General features: G+C 37.8%; 1 protein-coding gene and 1 long non-coding RNA gene across 2 annotated transcripts in view; one reads left to right on the top strand and one right to left on the bottom strand.

Moving 5' to 3' along the window:
* The first annotated feature begins 2,100 nt into the window (after window positions 1–2,100).
* The window catches only part of insyn2ab (inhibitory synaptic factor 2Ab), a 33,686-nt gene continuing 16,081 nt past the window's right edge, over window positions 2,101–19,705 (top strand). Inside the window, exons 1-3 of the mRNA XM_007545344.2 lie at window positions 2,101–2,223; window positions 2,446–2,600; window positions 12,160–13,324. Coding sequence (XP_007545406.1) covers window positions 12,165–13,324 — 1,160 coding nt within the window. The 5' untranslated portion in view covers window positions 2,101–2,223; window positions 2,446–2,600; window positions 12,160–12,164. The remainder of the gene's footprint in view (window positions 2,224–2,445; window positions 2,601–12,159; window positions 13,325–19,705) is intronic.
* Window positions 16,847–17,828, bottom strand: LOC103133559 (uncharacterized). Its single transcript, XR_475764.2, has 2 exons — window positions 17,493–17,828; window positions 16,847–17,174 (listed from the first exon to the last, which is right to left on the bottom strand). It is a non-coding gene; the product is annotated as an uncharacterized LOC103133559 (long non-coding RNA).

Consider the following 19,705-nt stretch of genomic DNA (forward strand, 5'->3'; position numbering starts at 1 on the left):
TGACAGAAAATTAAAGCAGGTAGACTCACAAAGATAGAATATAGCATATATAAAAACACAAAGTAGCATGATAAATTTTCAATAGCTATGTTATTTCAGTGGAACAACATTTTTAAACAACAAAAAAAAAGTGCCAAGAGATGAGACTTTCAGTTGTTTCTACTGCTGCTTTTTTTTTTTTTTTTTTTACTCGGTTGCTAGACATCTACATTTTAGATTTAAAGAACTTTTGGTGCTGTTTTATGTTCAAAGCAGAAATGCAAAAAAATAATAATAATTAAAAAAATGAAAACAATAACAACAAAAAAAGACAGCTAAGCATCCTGCCAAAAGTTGCAAAAGAGTGATAATTCCACAACAGGAAATCCAGACTTACAAATTCAATGCATCAGTCATGGTCACCCCACAGGAAAGCACTGTAGTTAAAGTAATGTCCAGCTTGAAAGGGGTCCCATAAAACTACTAATAAATTTTCTGATTCAGGAGAAAATGAAGAGGGAACAAAAGAGCCATTAACTTGTATATCTGACAGACAGGCACCCAATTAACTAAAACCTTTCGGTTTTCAACAACTGTCTTTAAATTAAGTCATGCTACTGATGGACATTAACTAGCGACATTTGCTAAGTATGACCTAGATTAGTTACATTAGCTGAATACAATACAAGTGATGGTTTTGCCTTTGCCTTTCACATTTTAAAATTAAATATTATGGCATTATGAAAATATTTAATGGCTGTCCAAATAAAATCTAGCAGTTTTGAATTTCGGACATATTTGTAACATCTATTTGCTGCTAAAGTTAACCTCACATGCAATCTTGTCAACTCCCTTAGTAAAGTCTAATACTGATTGTCCAGTGTCTTCAAGATAAATTATAACATAAGCAGAAATTATTCTTTTCAGTGTGGATGACTTGGTCCATCTTTTTTTTTTTATCTTCAGCTGAATCTATGCTGTGAACATATCATTCACATTCTTTTTTTTTTTTTTAATCTTCAGCTGAATCTATGCTGTGAACATATCATTCACATTCTCATTAATGAAATCTGACTTAGAAAAAAATGAAAAATTAGGAATGCTTTTAGCTGTGGAAGACTGGATTACAGCAAAGCACTTTTTCTCAAATTATCAAAACATTGTTTTAATAACCAGAATCCAGGTGCTTGGTCTTTAACCAACATAAAAAGATTTGAACACATTTCTCCCAAACTAAAATCTTTCCTTTGGCTTTAAATTAAACAAAGATTTTAAAAATACTTGTTTTTGTTTAGGAAGTTTTACATGTTAATTCATACACTCCTGAGATCCACAGGCACGTCTCTTTTCCAAAGTTTTATCTAGATTCATGTCCTTTCTCTGTTTTGGGGGAAAATTATCTGCATGTGATCTTTTGTATAATCTACAACTGTGGTCTTAGTTGTTTTTTCTATTCTCACAAAATACACTCCATTACATGAAATGGACTATGAAAAAGGCTGACTTGACAAACTTTAGATTTAAAGAAAAAACTAAGCGAGAAACAAAAACCGCTTTGTTTCCGTACTTCTTCTCCCTTTGCCTTTTTCTGTTTTACAATTCCCTTTATTCAGTCCCGTCATTTCATTCTCTCTTCTGTCTCATCTTCTCATTAACACTTCTGCCCTGTTGGCGCTTTGTCTCTTCTCTCTCTCTCTCTCTCTCTTTCTCTCTCTCTCCTTTCTACGAAGCTGAGTGGTGACCCTTTTCTTTTTCTCGGTTCACCCCCCCACATCCTTCACCACTTCTAATAAACAATGTGTCAGATGTACTAAAGTAACAGGAGGGCAGAAGACATCCAATTAAAAACACAATGCATTAATATTTCTCACCTCCCCCTCTCTGCCATTTCCCGAAGCCCTTCAGATTATATAACAGCTCGGTGTCAGGGGAGCCAGCCTGTGGAGGACAAGTTGAGGGGGTCTTTGCCGACGATGCGGCTCACCAACTCCGGACTTTCCCCAGCAGCTTGCGTACCACCCCTCCCTGCTCCACCTCGTCCTCCTTCCCCTTCCACCCACCCACAAGCCCACCCCTCTCTCTGCTCTTCCCACATGCACACACACACACACACACACACACACACACACACACACACACACGCATGCACGCATACACGCACTGAATCTTCAATGCACAGGGATTGCAGCAACAGCAGCAATGTGAGGTGGAAATCTCCGCTGCGTGTGTGAGTGCCTGTTCCTGGTGAGTGCGGGGACGAGAGTGGATGAGTGTCAGTGATGCTTGAATAAGGTGTTTGAGGGAGAGCAGAGGGGGGGGAGGGGAGAGGAGGAGATTGGAGTAAAAAGGCAAGAGGAAGAAAGGGGGGGATATATCACTGTGCATTGGAGACGATGTCTGTCTGCTTTTCCTCCTCTCCCTTCTCGATAACCTGAATCTTTGCCGGATGTGCTACAACTACTCCAGCTGTCACTGCACTGGCTGCCTCTCTCTCGGTCCTCCCCTACCCTGCGAGCACTGCTCCAGAGGCTGGACGGCACCCTGTAAATTCATGGATGAGCAACGGATCTACAGGGGATCTGAGCTTTCTTGTCCTTTTCACCTTTGATCAGTTTTCCAAGGTAAGACACTTTCTTGCATGCATTTGTGGGATTTGCACACATATTCTTGTGCACTGCAGTAAGAGTTATTTGCTCTGACTACCAAAATTGCAACTCGATGAAAGTGTAAAGGAGAAGCATCCATAATAATTTAACAGATTTCTGCTAAACTCACTGCATATGCTCAATTTTTGTGACAAATCTTGTTGCAAGAGGAATGCTTGCAGAAAGACATTTAAAAGATTAAACAGATACTCTCAAAAGACAAAGACAGGTTTAGATTTTTCCTTCACAGTCAAATGAGGAAAAATGATGAGTGTCGGAGTCATTTGACTTTGATTCATATCAACTCAACATGATGCATGTCTTTGTAGCTGCTGACAGACCTGCAGCATCTGAGGCAAAAGCTGATTATCGAGATTGCTATACTTGTGGATTGCCAGGGCTTGACACAGAAGAACATTGATGAGAGCTCACTAATAGACTATTGTGTATTCAACTGTAGCAGACAGAGGATGTACTGTAGGAGAAACCCTCCAACCCCCCTTTTTTTTACATCAAGTTCTGTGAACTACATAAATCACCTGGTGTAATTTTTGAGCTCAAATGTGATGAAAGCTGGTTTCAGACTTATCATGGCTAATATGTTTGATCCGGAGGACTCTAGGGTACAGCATTACACACAGGGCTGCACTTGTCTTAGGTCTCAGCTGTTACTGCCACCCAAAACCCCTCTGCTTTTTGCAGGTCATTCCTTTACTACCTAATATCATGCAGTTTTATGGTGCCACTCTCCTATTCTCCTTTCCTTAGTATGATTTTGCTAAATGTTTGCTAAAATCATTTCTCATATCTAAATTTTGAGCCGACTCTCCTAAAGGATCTATTTCACAGTCTGTGCTCTCATTCAAGACTAAGGAGATTGAAGCTTCTTTCATCGAGGTCCCCCATAATGGATACTGCAACTCGGTGATAAATGTTTAAAGCTAATAAAGTCATAAAGCAAACTTTCACAGGTCTTACTCGCGGCCCAGATAGATACATATAGCTCTAAGCAACAGCTGGAATGAAGATGATGTGCATGTCTTCTCTTAAAGCCACAGTTGGCACTGTTTTGAACTGAGCATGTAGGGGAAAATACATCACTGCAACGGGCGCAATCTAATCGCTGCACAAACCCCACACTGGGGCAACTATGCAAAACGTAGTACGTGCTGATCATGTACAAGAGAAGGAGGGAATACGATGCACTCTGTCATCAGATTCCTTAAATTGCCCGTCTGGTGAAAGGAGAAATTAATGCAAAAAAAAAGTAAACTAAAGATTCCCTCTGCAAAGACGAGTCATTGCACAGCAGAATGCATATTGGATGATTTGCATGATGACAAAGAAGCATTCTCCATTTGAATAAGCAAATGTCTTAAAGCATTTTTCTAAGACAATGAACTGAAACACTCAAGACTGAGTCGTGCTTACAAAGCGCTCAGCATGCCGTGAGAATATTAAGAAGCGTACGGCCACCATCGTTACTTAACCATTAATGAGAGTGGCTAGACAGTGCTATCATATGTAGATACCCTAGTGATACAGTTCGGTATTTATTATGTTGATGCAACCAGACAGGAATACAAGCCGAACCAAGCGAAGCTGCATCAATTTTCTCTGGTTCGTGATGAGGAAGAAATCATGAGTCAGCACTGTTGCAGGCTCGCTATTGCATTGAAAATTGATCCAAGCCAACACTAAATGTCCTCATAAACAGATATGTTTCTACAGCATTCTGGCCACGGTAATGGATGACGTTGCTGTGGCTAAAGATGCTTTATTACCCTAAGCACACACACATACACACACACATATTCAGCACTGCAGTTTGAAGAACTGAGGGGCAATTGGAGCAGACAACGTGGTCTGTCAGGGTACATAAGGAGATTTCAGAGGATTACTTTTGCAATTTTAGACTCAATGCATTATTCATAATCCTTTGGATAGCTGGGGCCAAATCAGGGAAGGACCTCAGGTCATTAGCAGAGATCGCTTGCTGTGAGGAGGAGGAGGAGAAAAGAAGGCATCTGAGGAGGAAAAAAGGAAATTCTCTTCAAACAGTCTGACTCCATCCACGTCTCATAATAGTCTCTCACGCCTTCTCTGCATCTGACTTCCAACAATATTAACTCATTAAGGAGCTTTTCTTCTTTTCCTTTTTCTTGTTTCGTTGAACTGTCGATTAGCCTCTTTACGTGCAACATGGCTGCATAAGGAAATCGCGTGTGCTCAAAGAAGACTTCCTGCAGATGTGATTACCTTTTCAGTGGTGTGAGATTGGGGTTTCTGAGTGTGAAATAGTATGATCTCATGTGAATCAGCCTTGAACATTTTTTTTAATCTGAGCTACCACTTCAGCAAGCAACTTGACAAATCAAAGTGCATAGTAAGCAGCCATACCACGACAACAAAATTAATCTGCTCCGTATTTCAAAACCACTGAATGTAAAGTCATGGGACCCCATATTGTTTTTGCATGATGAGCATGAGCTGGTCCATTTGTTTTATTGCAGTTCCTGAAGTTTGGCTACAATTGGGACTAACAGTTGCCTTCGTGCAAAAGTAATCTCATGTTTTAAAATATTTTCACATTTTGTTCCATCAGAACCACAATACGTTATGCATATATTGGGATCTTTTGTAACAGAGCAACATCAAATTGTGCATAATTGCTAAATTACACGTGTGAATTAATCCTTTTTAGAACCACCCTTCACTGCAGGTATGCTTTCAATTGCTTTACACATTTAAATGAATGTTTATTGTGAATTTTTATTTTCAAAATGCCTCAAGCTTAGTCAGCTTGGATGCCTCTGAGTTTCAGATTTGAAGTGTTGTGCTAGAAGAAGTCACGTCTCAGCTCTGATGAACTATAAATAACTGTTTAGGGTAATTATTTATAAAACTAGTAAATTAGTTTGAAACGACGACATCGGGGCACCATCAAGAAAACCATAGCCAATAGTTCAGTGGCAGTTGTTGTTTATGAATAACTTACGGATGAGGCTTAGTTTTTTAAAACATGAAAGATACTACACACACACACACACACACACACACACACACACATATATATATATATATATATATATATGTGTGTGTGTGTGTGTGTGTGTGTGTGTGTTTAAACTTATGTTTAAACTTATGTAGTAACATAAGTTTATTTAAAAATAATTCAACCTTACAGTTAAATAGTTTGTTGAACAAAGTCGTTAAGCTAGTGAGAAAATAACATGCTAAAACCTCTAAGGAAAAAAAAATCTAAAAATATAACCTATGTAATGATGTAATGATGTCACACTTCACTGTGAATGGCATATATTGAGGGACCAGATTTTGTTTATGAGGAATGTGGAGTGTCTTTATTTATTATAACGAATTAACCGTCATTTACACCAAAATATGTTGTGTATTCTTCACACAACACTAGAAATATATAATGAATATAACATGAAATAACCCATAGAATAATTTATAGTAATACCACAATGTGCTATAAATATGTATGCTTAAACGCCATGGTATTGCATTAAAGAGTTTTGTCGGTGAGGCCAATTAGCTCTAGATTAATTTAAGAATGTAGATTGACCAGAAATCAATCTTACAGCTAACTACAGAGAGGGTTTATTTGCTTCCTGTCAATAATTCAACAACTGACACTTTAATTAAGCCCAGATGTTTAGCCTACCAACTCCTTGTTCTACACTTTGCATCATACAGATGTTCTGGACTCTCAACTATTGAGAAACAATTGCTTGGACTCTGTTAAGGTTTTAAATTTTACCCTGTGGCTAACGTTTGGCCATGGCATATCTAATGCGCCTGCTCAACGCTATGAAACTTGCTGGGAATTGCCTACGAGGTAAACAACCATCCCACACTGTGAAGCGAGAGGTGCTAAACTGAACCATTAACGTTAATTCAATATTTGGAAGCCTGGCCAGTATAATAACCAGGCTAATAGAGTGTGCAACAACTGTGCTTTTCATAGATTCTCCCACATAAGCTGTGGATCTCTGCAGCTCCTCCAGAGAAATTATGCATCTTGTGGTTACTTCTCTTATTAATGGTGTCTTTTCTGGACCTGGAATAGATGGACACCAATAATGCATCTGTAGGTTTGCCGTTGGTCCGAATTCATTACATTTTGACATGATGGATTAAAGTGTGCTTTGTAGTAAGTTCAAAGCTTAGGGCGACCTCACACTGCTTTCAACTTCCCAACTGAACCTTCTGGTTTTTTTCTTTGGTCTTTTTTACGATCTTCAAACAAACCTCTGAGATCTTCACTGAACACCTCTATTTCTACTCAGACTAACTTACCCTGAGATTGTTGACTGACGGCAACTGGCTGAATAGCATTGTTTTAAGGGCGTCAAAGAAAAGGAAGACAAATACGTATGCATACCACACTATTGAGATCGTTATTTGCAAACACTGTGGATCCTATGTGGCACTTTTCATTCTCTTCACAGTTTTGTGTAGCATAAGTTTGTGGTTGCCAAATGATAAAACGTAAAAAATAAGTTTTGGGAACATCAGTGTTCTTTCAAGACACACTATATATATATATATATATATATATATATATATATATATATATATATATATATATAATATATATACATACGGTGCCTTCAAATGTCCGAGCTAAGAGTTGGGTTGGCATGGGCAGATTGCACGGTGATCCACAAGGCAGGCGTCCTGCAAAAAGTACAGCCCCCTGCCTTTTGTTATCTGCTCCGGTTCTGCTTTTGAGTGTGTTTATGCCTAGTGTGAGCGGGCGCACCTTGAGATGCCGGGAAAGGTGTCTCTTTGAAAAGGTGACTACAAGGCCCACACACCAACATTTCCTTTTCGTTTTCTTCCCTCTCTCATAGTCAGAGCTGGCATATGAAGAAAAAAAAAAGAAAAAACACCCACACATAAATACAAAAGCAACAGAGTTACAAAGAACAAAGTCAGTTTGGACAACATCAAAGAGCGTGCATCCTTTTAAAACGATCCTGACTAAGCAGTTTCTTTGTAAATGTCCCGCATATTAGAAATTAACATTATGGCAATCTAGTCGTCTTTTTATAACTTTCTAAGAGATGGTAAAATGGGCAGTAAGGAAAACATCTCTTCGGTGTCAGTGTCTCATCAGAACAATCACATTGATGGATTTACATGTCGCGGGATGATAGAACATAATTACTTTCGGGGGAGCAGCAGCACCATGAATAGCTGGCTTTTGTGTGGTTATAAATGATTCATTGGGGTTTATTTATCGCGTGCTGTCTTGTCATATGAAAATGATTAACCAGCTCTTTCGGGTGTTTCCCTTCAACCATATCAGACATCATTTCATTTCCTCATACTGCTTGATATATTTCATGCACTTGAAATAGGAAATACTTCATACCAGCTGAGTCAGAAATTTTTATTTTTGATTTTTTTTAGGTATGGGTGACAGCAAAAAAAAAAAAAAAAAAAAAAAAAAAAAAAAAACTTCTCAGAATTGTCTATGAGTGGCTTTTTGTAGTTATTTTATGATACCAAATGTGTTGATGATTTATTGTTATCGCTCTGAAGTTCTACAACTTTTACTTTTGTTTGACCTTAAGTTATGCAGGTTATGTCCTACTGAGAAAATTAATTCTCAGCTACAGGAGCAATATGTTCCAACATTGTATGTAATCATAAAAGTTATATACAAAGCAACAGTAGAAAAATGTCAAAATGTGTAAGATAATAATTAATTGTGACGCAATGGTCAAGCAAAAGCATGGTATTTTTAACCTGTATATTAAGTTGGCACCAAACGAATCAGACAGTTTAGTTTTCTTTTTGGAGATGAGTCCATGCTCATGGTGCAGAGAAAGAGAAAACTGCCTTCCCCCTATGTTGTACAGACTGAAGGAACACAGAGAGTGATGGTATCTTGGGATAGGAGTGCAGCTTGCCAGTAATTGATTTGTAAATAAAAGTGTACCAATGGAAACTGCATGTCAATAGACATGGCAAAATAACTAAAGAATACAAAGTGCAATGATGAATAACATGTTGAGATCCAATTATTTAGCGTAGTGCCTCACGCTAATCCAATAACTGAAGAAGATGGAAGCATTCACATGTAAAATGTCTCCATAGTCTAAAAGAGGCAGAAATGTTTGAGTAACAAGTTGATTCCTTGCATTAAAGAAGAAAACATGACCCGTCGATGTAAAAGAAACCCAGTTTTCGTCTCTGTTTTTTCAAATGATTCTCAGCATGAGCTTTAAAATGTAGATTTTCATCAATTACGATGCTCAACTGTTTTTAAGAAGACACAAGGTCAATAAAGGAATCGTTTGAGCATCAAATACGGGGTACGACAGCAGGCAAGTTTTTTTTTTTTCTTTTGCAAAATTCAGAATATGTTTACCATTAGGCTTTCTATGTTGCTTTAAAAGGATTTTAATATTCTAAAAAAATATATCAGTCTGTCTGCTACCTATCTACAAGTTATTAGTATTGCATGGTTTCCAATACTTTTGTGACTGTGCACTACTTATGAGCGATGATTTCTTTTAGACAGTGGCACATATTTTGTTCTTCTGGAGTTTCTGGACACTCATCTTTGCTCCAACAAAGGGTTAACTGGGTTTCAAAAAGCTACTATGACACCCAAACATTACAGCACCCACCATGCATAGCTTTATCTTTTAGCGTTGAATAATTTTATGACTTTGGCATACTTGTCTGCAAAAAAACACACATTTTGGATATTTTTGTAGCTTTTCTGTTTGAGGAGTTTACCAAAGTGCTCAGCTAATGTTTGCTTCCTACCTCTTTGATAATTCAGCTCAGTTTTCTACACGATTCGTTAACTGTGTGTAAAGACAACTGACTTACACAAGAGCTTTTTCTTGCTCCATGATGCAATTGCTTTTGTCTAAAAGAATTGCAATTACAGGAGCTTGCAGTGCTGTCTTCAGGTCACTTCCGCTCGGAAGTCAGGTTGGCCTCAGCTGACCGTAACCTTGAAATCTGCATCTGGATCTGAATCTGGAGCAAAAAAGATGATAGTGACCTGCCACAGCTGCTTATGTGGCCCTCAAGGCTGTAGAGGGTCACAAAAATAGAACTTGAAGATAACTATCGTGTGCTTAAGTATTATTTTACTAGTCAAATTAAATCAGTTCTTATTTGTATAGTGTCAAATCATATCAGTGTTCAATAATATTTAATTTTAAGAAGTGCTCATTAAATGAAGAGAAAGCTATAATATTTTTAACAGTTTAATAGGTGTGTTTATTATTACATTCTTGAGGACAGTCATTATCTTGGTTTGGCCCAAAAAGGAAAATGAGTTTGACACTAAAGATGTAGATTGAGCTTTGCTGTGTTTTTTTTTAGTGTTATATGTTATTTTTTGTTTTGTTTTTGTATAACTTAGCAATGTACTTTAGCACTGAAATGTCAACACATTCCTAGACGTTCAGCATAAACTAAAGTAACTTGTATTTCGGGAAATAGATTCATGAATAATGCACTTGAGTTTTAGCTCTTTATCACGCTCCATTAACAGATATATGAGCCTTTAAACATGTTACTTTTTTTTATTGTAATAAATAAATAATGTTTTGGGTGCTGGGGAGTAGCTCTTTGTTGCTAAGTGTTTCTTAATCTTTCCAATTGATCCGTATATTTTCTTGTTCGTTCTTTTTAATTTTTAATTCTTTTTTTTTTTTTTTACATTTATTAAGGTCATTTCATTCATCCAGCTCCCTTTAAAATGTGATCACTGAGCATGCACCGTTCATATTTTGTGTCTAGTTTTTGACCTCACCACTCCACTCAGCACAGCTGAGGTCCTGGGAGTGATGATAATAAATTTCCCCTCGGGGACTTTCAGCGCCTACAGGTGGATACAGATGGAGGAGCTCAACACCAGTTATTATTGTAGAGCGTAGCATGTGTGGGCCACAGCTGCTCCGAGGCCATTTCTTCTGCTGGCGGGTTCCTGAAACCACAGGAGGAATATATTATATAGTAAACACCTTTAGCTAGGAGGCTAAGCACCAAGCACCCTCCAGCCATTTCTTAGCAAAACACCTCGAACCACTATGGTGGATATACCATTAGAAAGCTCAACGTAGCAGCTCACAAGGCTGCTACGCAAGGTTTATTGAAAAGCAAGTGGATGCTGGAGTGAAATGTAAGCAATAGGTGGCTGATTGTACTGTAGCACAGCGGTGAGAAGTAATTCAGATGCATCTAAGATATAAAAAGCAGCAAAGCAAAACTTCTTATAAGCTCCTAGATTTGAGTCTGAACGTTTATCTAATGTGTTCCCTCACGTACATTTCATGTGAAGATATATATATATATATATATTTTTTTTTTTTTTTCAGGTCAATGTCACATTAAATCATGAAGTAATTGGTACACCATTACTTCAGAGAGGTCAGGTTTTACAGTGATCCAGCAGGGATCCCCACAGACCACATCATCAGAGTCAGACATGTAAATACTGCTCTTTCACCACAGCATTAATAAGTAAAATAAGCGTGTCACAGTCTAATCACATTCAAAAGCTAAATTATTCACTTTGGCGGTGCTATGAATTAATGATACACTGAAGCACACATAGCAATACCTGCTCATACTGCATGTTATCTTAACAGCTAACGGATTTAGCGGTATTAGACAGCGTTAGCAGCCAACGCTCCTCCTAACCCGAGTTGTGCATAGGAGTCTATAAACTGTTTTTAAATAACGGCAGAACCAGCGCGGATGGCAGGGTGGAGGAAATTATTATTCCAGAAAGGTCTCGAAGCAAATCATCAAACAGTTGGCAAGAAAGCTACATTGTGAGATGCCACTGCATGGGCAAAGGCTATAAGTACAACAATGCCAGCGGTGAAGAGAAAAACTCTTTTCTCTCTGTTTTGTGTTCCCATAAAAACATGGTGGAAACTAAAAATGATGTGGATGATCAAATGCATTTAGGTTTACGTCTTAGGTCAGACTGACTTCTTTCCATGAGCAGCTCTGTGTGATAGACCAACATAAATGCATGTATGGCTGGAAAAATGACAGATGTCCATTTTTAAAAATGCTTTACAAATAGATATTTTAAATGTGTGGCATGCATACGTATTGTGTATGCTGTCTTTACTGTGTTTTTCTGAATACGTTTTCATTAAAATACATTAAAATTTGTGGTTTCAACAAGACGTGGAAAGGTTTTTTGAAGTGATGACATGTAAGCATCCAATACAAAAAAAAAAAACAGATGCATCTAGCAAAAAATTGCTGTGGTGCCAAAAGTCTCTTGTTCCAAAAGACACCAAAATTTATAATATAAAGAGGCGTATGAAGAGGAAACAAAATAAGGACAAACTCTGGTTTTACCGAGTGTGTTCAGCTGTAAACTTCAAGGCTTCTTACTTAGTTTGTCTTTGTTCCATAAAACCATGAACATATGTTCCCTCTATTTTACGAAAAGATACATTTTTGCTTCTGAAGTAACATGCAACACTCAAACTACTTTTTCTTCTTATTTCAGGAAATATGGTGAGCAAAGAGGACACCACATGCATTGTTTTGTCAAATTCAGATGATTCAGACTCAGACGAGGGACCGTCACACACATCGCACTCTGGACCAGATTCAAGCGGACAAGAGGTGAAAAAGAGAAACAAGGCCTTACAAGTACGTTTCAAAGATATCTGTGAAGCTCAAAAAGAGCAGCGGGGAAGACATTCAAGGTCTATTTCCTGCAAGGTAACACACAGGAAGTACATGACCATGCCGGCTAGGCGCTCGATTCCGAATGTGACCAGGAGCACTGGTGTCCAGACCTCACCAGACCTCACTAAGCGATACAAAACATTTCCTTTGGAGAGGAAAAAAGGGCACACGTTTAAACATACAGCCATGGTGGAAGATTACAGACGAGAAAACAATGGTTTTCTGAGTGACATAAAGACAGCGGGAGACGATGGGCAGCCGGTTGGAGAATCCTCCAAGTATAAGGGTAAGATTATAGGACAGACAAAAGCCCTGCTTCATCACACGGATGACAGCAGCGGCACCGAGGATTTGCTGTCGAGTGCCAACTGTGTGGATGGACCTTTGTGTCCAGACTCCTCACGTTTTACGGAAGAGGGACATTCGAGTGAGCAGTCTTCTAAAAATGAACCGGAGTACCAAGTGTGTGGGAAGTGGACTAAACACAAAGGATTATTCAAAGACGACACTGACCCTGGTTCATCCTCAAAGCGCCAGCTGGGGGACTCTGAGTTCTCAGAACACAAGCCAAAGAGCACGGGCCCTGTAGCGTGGAACTCTCTGACACAAGTGGAGGCCATAGGAAGTCCCTCGGTGAGCTGTAAACGGAAAAAGGGTCCACAGCTGAATGAGCGGCAGTCGCAGACTTTTCCTCATAGCGTTAAATGCTCTGTGCAGTCGCAAGGGAAGTGTCGGACGAGGCATGCGTCAGCTTCCTCTAAACTGCAGAGAACTGCTGAGGGGGATGAGAGCTTTCCACCAGGAGGCATACAAGCTCCAGGCTTGGGGAGCAGCCAGGAGATAATACCCTTATCTGGAGACAAGGATATGAAAGCACAGCTGCAGGCCATGGAGAATCTCATCAGCTCAAGCCAGGAGACCATCAAGGTTCTTCTTGGAGTTATTCAGGAGCTGGAGAAAGGAGAAGCACAGAGGGAAGGGTAAGTATAGTGCAATTAACTGTGTAATTCTACACAAAAGCATCAGAGTACTGATTAAATTAAGTTCATGCAAATTCTGTGCAACGCACAGAGAATTTTTAAAGCAGGATCATACTGAAACGTTAAGGATTTACTGCTTACTTCTTATTGCCATGCACCACTGGAAATAAACATGATACCTCCAAGTCATTTCTGGTATCAAGACACAGAAAAGCATCAATCAAGACTTTCACAAGGGCACAAAACCCAACCGGGAAGCTTGTAAATGACACAGTATTTTCTCATCATGACTAATAACTGCGTAAACCGACATAATTAGAACTTGTTTCAGAAGAGAAAAATAAAGAATTATGTCACCGACTGCCCTTACAGAAAAATCCCAGGAATGTCACATGTAGAAATCGCATGAAAACCATGTGTAATGATTTGAGTCACTTTAAAAACCACATGTATAATTGTGGATTTGGAATGCTTCATGGTGGAAATTAAAAACGTGATGCCCATGGTTTTATATATTTCCATATGTGTACACTTGTATGAAATATGCAATCACGTCTCACATGACAGAATAAGAATTTCGTGGGATTTCCTGTAAGGGAATATTAGACCTGGATTATGGATGAATCTCAACTTTAATACATGCAAAAATGTATGTTTATATGACCACATCCCAGAGCCTATCTGCAGAGAATAACAAAAGGAAGTGGAAGGTAGCAGGAATATTTCAACCACCCAATAGCAAAAGGTCATATTTTACTGTATTATGGAAAACCAAGCAAAGAAGGCTTTTGAAAATATTTTTGTATCATGGCATGGTGAAACCTTCTCCCTGTCATGCCAGTCTTTAGTTGTCTAGCAGCTAATTCTACTTAAGTTAAATTTTACTTATCTTCAGAGTGATCTGTTTTATCTGTTTAATTTGCTACAAATTAAACATAAAACAAGATCTCTTGGTTTTTTGGCATTGTATCGAAGGATCTGCTCAAACTCAGCAGAGATTTTTGCCTGTAATCGCCGGAATGGCAATTCCAAAGATAACACTCATGATTCCCACTCCCTATCCCTTGGTCCTTCATTTTGTAAATGAAAACATTTTAATGATAAGATATTAAAACATACATTCCTTAAGAGAAAAGCAAGCTCAGCTTCTATTTCTCTTACTTTTGAATGTGCCCCTGAAAAACCACACTTTCTAAGGGCTAAAAGATTATTTCCCATAGTAGTTCCTGCAGTCCCATAAACCAGCTGGGATACTTCATCCCTAAGAAGCGCAGGGTTTAGAGACAATAATAAGGCACAAGCCTTAGGTGAGAATCTGTTTGGGTAGAGGTTTGAAGTCATAACTTTCAAAACTTCCCTTTGTAAAATATTTAAGTCAAAAAATAAAATAATAATAGTAATCTTTTTTTCACTCAGAAACTCAATGCTTGTGAATGCTGGATACAATGTGTGTTTGGGGTGCAGAAAAACACACAACAAACGTGAAATGCTACTCATGAACTTCAGCCAGCATTTTTTTTTTAATTTCAACACGTTTTATAAAGGCCAACGATGATGAATTTGCTAACAGTCGTCATCATGACTGTGATGTTTCACACAGTTACATCGTTTTTCACAGCATAGGTGCGTCTTTATGTTAGCGTTAGGGTCAGGGCTCAACCTGTTTTTTACTACATTGTAAAGCTGCAGTTGGATTTAAACCACTTTACTAAATTAATGTCACTGTTAGCTTCAAGGCTATATTAAATATTTTGAGCTACAGAAAAGATTAAACAGTTTGCATAAAAAAAAAGGATCGGTTTTAAACCCTACAAAAAGTAGCAATCAACATTTTTTTTACCTTACATGCAGGGATTTCTGGGGAAGCTAGATAAAATAAACTGCACCACTCTCCAATTAACTGGTGACGGGTGAGGCTTTCAGAATTGGGCTTTTTCTTTCCTTCCTGAGTTTTGTGTTGAACTTAGATTTTTGTTGGTTATTCAGGTTTTTAGTATTGGCTTCTTAGTCCTGATTCCCTGTCCATTTGTCACATGTGTCCTGGATCAGTGCATCTGTTTCTCATGTTTATAATAGCTCAGGTAAAATTCAATTTTTCCATTGTCCATTCATCATATTGTAATGGCTTCCTGCCTTCATTAACTTCTTTTTGTTCGAGAAGATGTTATACCTTATTTTGTTGATTCTGCTTTCAGGGCTCCTTTTGCTTTAATTTCTTTAGACATTGTTCACCACAACGGCCTCTGGAGATCTGATTATTTTTGCATGCTCATTTCTTTGACCTGTCCTGTTTTTGGCACACAGACCTAAAGATAATTTCAAAACCACATCAAAATGCAAGGTTGCAAAGACTGTAGTCTTTCCTACGATGAATACAGGCACTGCCCCACCGAGAAACATAAACGCAAAAGTCAAAAGGTTAAACATTATAAAAACGTTAGAATGAAACTCATCCCTCAAGAGAAATAGAGCAAAGAGGTTAGGCTGGTAAAATCAAAACAAAACACATAAAAAAAGAAAACAGCTGCATCAGCATTAATTCTTTTCAAAATCTAACATTTTCTGTGTAATGAAATGCTAAATGATTTAGTTTCTGGATTAATATTTAGCTTCAGAACCATGTTCTATGAAAGAAGCTTTAAATCTGCAGCTCATAGAGTCAATCATCCTCTGGGATTTACGAACACGTATTCTGGACATGGACGATTGGACGACATTCCACAGTACCTCTGCATTTCTTGGTTTTGGCTCAGAAACGGTGTGTTAGAAGCCAGCCCTCAGGTTTTCTATTGGATTAAAGTTCCAGAATTGGCCAGACCTCTACATATCATTAAGTCGTCAAGCTGCTGTTCACTTATTGGTGCGTTTGGAGTTGTTGTCTTGTTGAAACTCCCTTTTTCAAAGTAATTTCCTCATCAGCATAAGAAAACATGACCTATTCAAGTATTTAGATGTAGTTAAATTGATTTATGAGTCCTGATATACAACAAATACGCTTAAATACCAAATTGCTTTTAAATGATCTATTTGGCATTTGTAAGGAAAAAAAAAAAAGTAATCTCTTCAACGTTCAAACATTCATCTTTAGGCCTGACGAGGTTTTTTTTTAATTTATTTATTTTTGTCTGTTTTTGTTTTTTGGCAACTTGTAGCCGTTTCACTCCATGTTGGTTTTCAATAATTTTGCTTTTTGGGGGCTTCTTCACAAAAGCTCGGCTTCACTTTGCTATCTTCTAATCATTGCTCTAGATCAGTGTTTAACAACTTCAGTCCTCAGGGACTCATGCCCTGCATATTTTAGATATATCTCTGTTTCAGAACAACTGATTCAAATCATTGCATGTGTAACCAACTAGTGTAACTTACGAATAGATAAGTTGAGAAACTTAGATTTCAATGTTGAAGTTACAGTTAGTCTATCTTTCTAAGTTCAAAAAAGAGGATAATAAGTACAAACAACCATATTATCAAGAATGAACAGATTATTTAATACAACTTGAAACAGAATGTTACTGTACAGTTCTTTTTTTTCCCCAACATAAAGTGTCCACCTTTTTTATATCAGGCAGTGTATTTTCTTTTGGTTCAGATTCCTTATAGTTCAGTTCGTCCTTTGGAAGTTTTTTTTTTTTTTTAGTTCAGTAATTTAAGTCAGTCAGTCAAGTCTTTGTTAAATGGCCATGTGTTTCTTTGGATCCAAAATCTTATCTTATCCAGTGCAAAGTAGGCAGCGGATCCAGCAGTCCCAGGTCTTGGGTTGAAACCTGGAGCTCAGCAATCCAATCCAGGCCTGCGATGCTGTGCAGCTGGACAGTCTTCAAAGTTGAATGGGGTTCTAAAAAAAACCAACCTGCATATATATAGAACTTAATTAACTATTAAGTTTCAAAAGTATGCAAGAAGCAATAAATTCCATTCATCACAAAAATAATATTCAACTAATGGCAAGCTTGCAAAACAAACGTATCACACTGTATCCGACCTCTTAGTTTGTACATAACAAAAAATGCAATACAGTGAAAATCATCATTTTAATCTCACACATTTCTCCGATTGGTTTTATTTACGTTTCTCTGTTCTTCCTTGTCGGAATATATGAGCAGTAATGCCTGTGACGCCAGTTAGCATTAGCTTGATTTCGGTTGCAAAAACACGTTACAACACTCACCAGAGAAAATCACAGTAAAAATGTGTTTTACTGCCAGGGATCAGGTCACGGATCTTCTTTTCTCTTAACCGTTACCGGAATTAATCAAGAATTTATCTTATAGCATGCAGTAATTCGCACAACGTGCTACAGCCAGCTTCGGTTTTCTTCTTCTTCCAATAATTTTCTGCTGTCTAAACCAGAGTGTAACTCACAAGCCACCTGCTGGCGGTTTCTGGTATGACAAGAAAACTCAAAATGAAAATATAAACTGAATTGCTGGGAACATTAAATAACAAAACAAAATCCTACAGAAATAAAATACTACTAACAGTATCACACATATACATGTGGGTTACACATGCCATCAAGTACTGCAGGATCCTACTAATCATGCACTACTACTCCATCTGGCCGTAACTTTTTTTTGCCATACAGAAAGATAACTTTCACCAGAAACAACGCTTCATCAGGCTAATGAATTTGAAATGACAATATTTGAAGACAATTGGGTGTGTGCCACTGCAAACAGGATTGTCTCCTAGAACACTTCAAAATAAATCAGAAAAAAACATGTTTATGATCTGTACAGAAGTCGTGCAATTCCATTTTTGAAAAATGGACCAAAAAAAACAGTGGGCACATTTTTATTTTTTTATTTTTATTTTTTTTTTTGTCAGAGGAGGCCCCTTTTATGAAATATCATTAAAAAAAAAAAAAGCAAAATAGCAAACAACTGGTCCAACATAAAATTGTGAAAGCTTAATCAGCAAAAGGTGTCAAAGTCACTGGCAGTGGTTAAAAATATACGATGTCTCGAGAATCAGAAAAGGACAACCTCAAATTGTTCTTTAACTGAAACCGGAATATTAAGCAAGCAAGAATCAAACCAACATATCGTTGCAAAACTGCAAGAAAATATTTCTTATTTCCTGAAAGATAAAAGCATGACACTCTGTTGCAATTAGGGGAAGTGAGGACCTAACAAGGCTGTTGGGGAAACTTTAAATGACTGGCAAGATAGTTTTGCTTCTCGTCTGCTGTTTATGTTTTCACATCTTATCAGACTGGCATCCTGGGCATCAGAAACCTTTTTGAGCCCCTCATGATCTTCAAGGTATTCCTGAGTTTGTTTTACAAGGCCAAAAGCTGTTTTATTGGGAAAGAGGCTATCACAAAAGAAAACTGCATTTAGTTTGGTGATATTTCATAGTTACGCTTGAGTAAATACCAGAATACAGATTTTACAATCATAACATGAAAACCTGTCTAGTTGAATGTGTGAGTTGTGAAATTCCACATGAAGTGTACATATTTATATTTAAATTGTAGATTGGAAGCAAAGTTGAACTGAAGTGAAATTATTTGTATGCACAAACTTGACCACTAAAGCTGATTTTGATTTTGGTATTGTTAGCAATAACAGGTTACTTTTCTCCACATTGTCAGTTGACTGTAATCCTTCTCTAATACCCTAATCTCATTAAATGTGTGCTACATATTAAGAGTGAAATTTATATTGGCTAACTACATTTCTAGAACTTTGTTCACAGCCAGGCTCTTAAAGCAACACAAAAACAACATCTACAAAATCCCAACGAATCCAGGGCAAAATGTTATTTAAGTGTTACTCATTCCCACTGCAGAAGAAGGCACCCTGGTGCCACTGTGAGACTTTGTTTTAAAGGCCCAATTAGTGCGACCTCATAGCACTGCCTTTCATCTCTACAAAACTCTGCCAGCTTGTAGCATCTGCGGTCTGCGGTGTTAGGGCATTGTGAGCCGGCGTTGCTAGATTACCTTCTCTGGTACATTCACAAACCGTGTTTTCTGCTTTGACATGACTGGACAGTTGGATAGGCTTTTTTAAATCTCTGCTGTACTCTAAAACATCTTTCTGAAGTTAGCATTATATTTTATACGTTGGCCGACTTACTGCAGTGTCAGAACATCCTATACACCAAAGAAATTGATCACGAGAGAACAAAATTAACCTATTTTTATAGGAAATTCAGTTTTGAACATTGTCGGTCAGAGGCTGGTGATGTGACATTATTAGGTTTATGTAAAAACAACTCTTGGAGGGCTTTGACTGCAGTGCCAGAAGTTGATTGTTGATTTTCTTTTTTCTTTTTTTTAGCAATTGTCAAATATAAAATTTAAAATCTAAGGTATTTTATTGCAATTGTTTGTGAAAGAACAACACAGTAGTTCATAACTGGATCAAAACATAC

This window comes from Poecilia formosa, unplaced genomic scaffold (genome assembly GCF_000485575.1).
Source record: "Poecilia formosa unplaced genomic scaffold, Poecilia_formosa-5.1.2 Scaffold12, whole genome shotgun sequence".
Lineage (NCBI taxonomy): Eukaryota > Metazoa > Chordata > Actinopteri > Cyprinodontiformes > Poeciliidae > Poecilia > Poecilia formosa.